This window comes from Aegilops tauschii, chromosome 7 (assembly GCF_002575655.3).
Source record: "Aegilops tauschii subsp. strangulata cultivar AL8/78 chromosome 7, Aet v6.0, whole genome shotgun sequence".
Lineage (NCBI taxonomy): Eukaryota > Viridiplantae > Streptophyta > Magnoliopsida > Poales > Poaceae > Aegilops > Aegilops tauschii.
Window position 1 is genome coordinate 638,208,999 of NC_053041.3, and position 4,770 is coordinate 638,213,768.

Here is a 4,770-nt window from a genome sequence, read left to right on the forward strand (position 1 = left end):
ATCCAGCAGCGCCACGCCAGAGTGACTTCCGAAGCGCTATGGACGGGACGAAATCCGGCAGCCAGTTGCTGGCTCTGAATAACCAGCCCAGCAAGAAGCTAAATTCTTCCATAACATAACATAACGGGGCGGGGTTGCACGCGAGCCGAGTGATGTAGGTGCACAAGAGTACTTCGCGCCACAACCATCTCTTTTTTATAGGTTCTACGGACCGATGCCTCCTGCTTCATCTGGTAAAAAAGAGTCATAGATATGCCTGTAATTAGAAGGAAGAACCGCCATAAAAATCTTCCTCGTGTATCGTCTGTAGCGGAACTATGAACGGGAGCTAGCAATCCGGACCGTATTGAAAAGGTTCCTAAGACACAGCATGGAAGAGTCAAAATATTCAGAAGCGAGGTCCAAGAATGAAGAAGGGGTAGAATTACTGAATGAATACGAGCTGTGGCTAATACCCGAGGCATAAAAGACGCATTTTCTACGGGATCCCGAAACCACCAGCCACCCCGACCTAATTCATGATGAGCCCAACAACTTCCTGGCGAGATGCCTACGGTTAAAAACAACCGACATGTCAAGATCCATATTCGAATTGGTTCCTGGTCCTGGTCAGAGACCACCGTGTTCGCGCCGGCGGTCCAACAAAGAGGCGAAGTAGTGGTGTCTTTCTTTCCATTACGAACGACACGCTTCGCCTGCTCCCTCCCCGTGTCCATTAGCGCTCCTGTCCAGAGCGAAGAGAAGGCGAAAAAGCGCCGCCGAAGCAGCATGAGCAGGCTTCTATTGCTACGCAACAATAGAGCAGGCGCGCCGCCCACAAAATGTTTGAATGATCGGGTAAAGAGCGAGCTTCTTATATGGGATCCGACGCATCCAGCAGAGCGAAGCAGTGTTCCATTCTTTTCGGCGGCATCCTTCCGCATTGGCGGCGAGTGGAGTGCCACAATCCCATTCATCATTTTTGATCTACATAACCCAAAGCCCATAGCACTGGCGACATCTCCGGCATAAATGCAAGGAGGATGTATAGCTGATATAGGATCGTGTGGAACTGGATTTGATTCTGCAAGCGGTTCGGTACGAACGAAGAAATTTCAAACAAAAGGATCGGAACTCGCTGATAGGAAAGGAGAGAAAAACAAAGCAATGCCAAGAGCTCCGTCAATCTGCTGTTCATCGATAGACGAAGCTCTCTCTTTTTCATCTCGTGCCAGATGTAACAAAAGATTAGTCCTTTTTCCTTCTCGCGAACCACGGGAGCGCCCAGCGCCCAGAAGAGCAAAGCTCATTTTCAAAACAGGGTCAAGCGGCGCATTAAAAAGGGCTGGCCCGTTAAAAGGAAGCTTACTTTGCGAACGAAGTTCAGAATCAACAAGGGTTCTCCGAACGAAGGGAGTGTACAACTGGGGCGCAGCCCAACTTTTTTGTTGGAGAGATTGAATGGAGTTCTTCACGAAGTTCGAGACAAAGGAAAAAATCAAAGTTTCTCTATAGCCTCTTCGTTTTGAGACATTATGGCTTTGGGGTCGACCCCGGTAACAAAAAAGGAATCCATAAAAACTTGGGATCCAACACCATGATAAAATACTACCCTCATGATTAGACCATGTCCCTGAGATTTGATAAAAAAAGGTGCATTAGCGGTTAATACGTTGTAATTAGATAAGTTATTTGGAATATGACGGAACGAAAGACCAAGGAAAGGAAGAAGAATGCACCAAAATGCAAGTGCTGCACCAAACGCTGGTGGTTGTTTCTTGTTGTAAGTGAATGCAACGAAAAGACCCGGAAATAACGAATAATGAGAATATTCATTTATAGACATTTCGTGCTCATTTCCAAATTTATGCTTAGTTATTCCCATCATCCGGTAACCACAAGATGATCCCAATCTCCTTTTAGTAATAGATCTTTTTGATATGTCTCAGTCTCAGCGGCAAGGAAGAGAAAATGCATCGAGTCGTTTATCAAGAAAGTGGACGAGCATGGCGGTCCCTATATCTCTGAGGGGTGTACCACTTTTTTTTCAAGTCAGCTTAAGAGGTTCAAAAGAGAAAGTCACTCTCCTTATTCTTGGCTAGTGGAATGGAAGCAAGACTCTTTCCTATCCACTTTGCCGAGGGGAGAGAACTAAAAGATAACTCAAGCTAGACAGAAAGGTGCAAAAGTCCACAGTTTCTTAAGGATCCTGTAAGCAAGTAGGTTAAGATTGTCATTTAGCTTCAATTTCTTCAGTCTCACAAGCGGGTCGGCATGCAACAAAAGAAATTGTATTTTCCTACTACTCCGACCTTGCCCTGAAAGGATAAGGAAATTGGATAAGAGCGAGAGCTAGACTGACTGTTGGTCCAATGCTAGTGGAGGATTCAGACTGAGGACCCCCTGTGGCGGCTACTCATAAGAAGATGAAGGATTGAAAGAGGACTGATCACCCCTCTGATTTGTGATCTTTTAATAGAAAGAAAAAGCCTTCTCTCAGACTTAAAGGTAAATGAAAGCGGGATATTTTTTTCTCTCCTCTAAGCTAGCAGCAAGTCAAGTAATCTGAGAATGCTGCCCCCAATCCGTAGCTGAGGACGAACTCAACTCATAAGCTTTTTTTGAACCAAGCACCTGTTGTAGAAATGAAAAACCACCCACTAGCAGAGGCTGGAACAACCCATAGAAGTGTAGGGGCTGCTTCAACCAGGCGTACCCGTATCCATTGATTTACCTCCTCTAGAGAGTATTGAACTTTGTGACAAATAGGTTCTAGTTACACTCCTTAACTCCCTATTCGCGAGATATAAAAGCTAGCTAGTAAGAAGACTTTCCCTTCTTTTCTGGGAGGGTGAGAACTTGAAAGACTGGTAGAGAAAAGGAAGAAAAGCGGCTAATGCTATCTAAACGATTATTTCAAAGTTTACCAAGTTCAATCGTTCACGAGACAGGGGACTCTTTTAAATAAGACAGTGTATGGCTGCGAATAAGTCTATTCGGCAAGTCATAGAGAAGGATTGGATATAAGCTATTCCCCGGTTCTTCATTGGATCCTTTTAGTTTAATATTACTTTTTGGAAGCAATCTCATAATAATATGTATTAGGGACAGCATTTAGGATAGCAAAAGCATTTTTGGAGCAAGAGGGATTACCTTCCAGATTCTTTTGTGATACCCTCTGTGTCGCCTTCTCCTGGATGGTCAGCCCAGTGTCCTGAATCCTTGAGCTCTTCCTCATGGCTTTGACTGGTGACTTACATTTCATCTTATTTGCTGCTCTCTTGGTCCTTGGATATGATGTCTTCTGCCACTCTCCTTGGTGGCTATTCTCCACCATCTCAGTCCCCTCTGAGGTCAGCTGAATCTGATCAGTGGCTGTCTCTGCCTAATCCACCAAGTGTGTACAAGACAAGATCTTTGTCTGTCACAGGTTCTCCTGCTGCTGCAAGTTGATCAGACTGGAATTTGATCCTGCGCAGATAATCTTGAGCAGTCTGGGATCCTTTCTTGATCGTTTGGATCTAAATACGCAGCTCATTTATTTTAGCATTTGTCATACAGCCAAGACTTCCGGTTTTTTTCAGGTTTTCTCCCTTTTCTACGAAGGTTTGCTGCTCCGCCTGCACCAGTGAATTATTCTATTCTTCTCCTTTGGTTCAGTTTGTGGGGAAATCAGAATTCACCATTGAATCCTGTGGATCAGCTCCCTTACATAATAATATTTAACTGTATCAGCTACGAGGGGAAAATCTGAAAGACAGAGGATAGAGAGTGAGAGAAAGAGTGTGAGACTTGCGCTGCTCTCCATTTCGAGGGGATTTCGACGATTCTGGGGTGATTGAACTATTTCTTTACCTGTTCAATTTCTAACGAATCAAGATATCCTCTTGTTCCGGTATAAATAGTAGCTATCTGGTCTTCCACTGGGAGAGGATTTGCCTGGGATTGTTTAAGCAATTCCCTTAATCGTCGACCCCTTGCCAATTGATTCTGACTTGTTTTATCGAGAGTAGAGGCGAATTGTGCAAAGGCTTGTCACTCTGCGAATTGAGCTAGTTCCAATTTGGATTTGCCAGCTACTTGTTTCATGGCTTTAATTTGAGCCGCGGATCCTACTCTGGAAACAGAAATACCCACATTAATAGCGGGTCGAATTCCGGCATTAAATAGATCCGCAGATAAGAATATTTGTCCATCTGTAATGGAGATTACATTAGTAGGAATATAGGCGGAAACGTCTCCAGATTGAGTCTCAACTATTGGTAAAGCGGTCCTACTTCCTTCGCCTAAAAGAGAATTTAATTTAGCGGCTCATTCTAAAAGGCGTGAATGCAAATAAAAAACATCCCCTGGATAAGCCTCACGGCCGGGAGGTCTTCTTAATAGAAGGGACATTTGGCGATAAGCTTGTGCCTGTTTGGAGAGATCATCATAAATTATTAAAGTATGCCGTTCGCGGTACATAAAATACTCAGCCAGGGCTGCTCCCGCATAAGGAGCGAGGTATTGTAATGTAGCAGGTGAATCCGCCATTTCAGCTACTACAATAGTGTATTCCATGGCCCCCTCCTCATGGAAAGTAGTTACTACTTGAGCTACGGAGGATGCTCTTTGACCGATAGCTACATAAACACATATTACACCTTGCCCTTTTTTCTTGAGAATTGTATCTGTGGCTACTGCTGTTTTGCCAGTCTGTCTGTCCCCAATAATGAACTCTCGCTGACCGCGCCCTATAGGGATCATCGAATCGATAGCAATAAGCCCTGTTTGAAGAGGTTCGTATACGGA

At 44.4% G+C, this 4,770-nt stretch overlaps 1 protein-coding gene across 1 annotated transcript; it reads left to right on the forward strand.

Annotated features, from left to right (window-relative positions):
* The first annotated feature begins 897 nt into the window (after nucleotides 1-897).
* On the forward strand, nucleotides 898-1,456 carry LOC141027929 (uncharacterized). Its single transcript, XM_073505560.1, has one exon. The coding sequence runs from the start codon at nucleotides 1,012-1,014 to the stop codon at nucleotides 1,438-1,440; it is 429 nt and encodes a 142-aa protein (XP_073361661.1). The 5' UTR covers nucleotides 898-1,011; the 3' UTR covers nucleotides 1,441-1,456.
* Nucleotides 1,457-4,770: the final 3,314 nt, after the last annotated feature.

What these genes read in the sequence shown, in the direction of transcription:
- LOC141027929 (XM_073505560.1), top strand. Translation starts at nt 1,012, where the DNA reads ATGCAAGGAGGATGTATAGCTGATATAGGATCGTGTGGAACTGGATTT.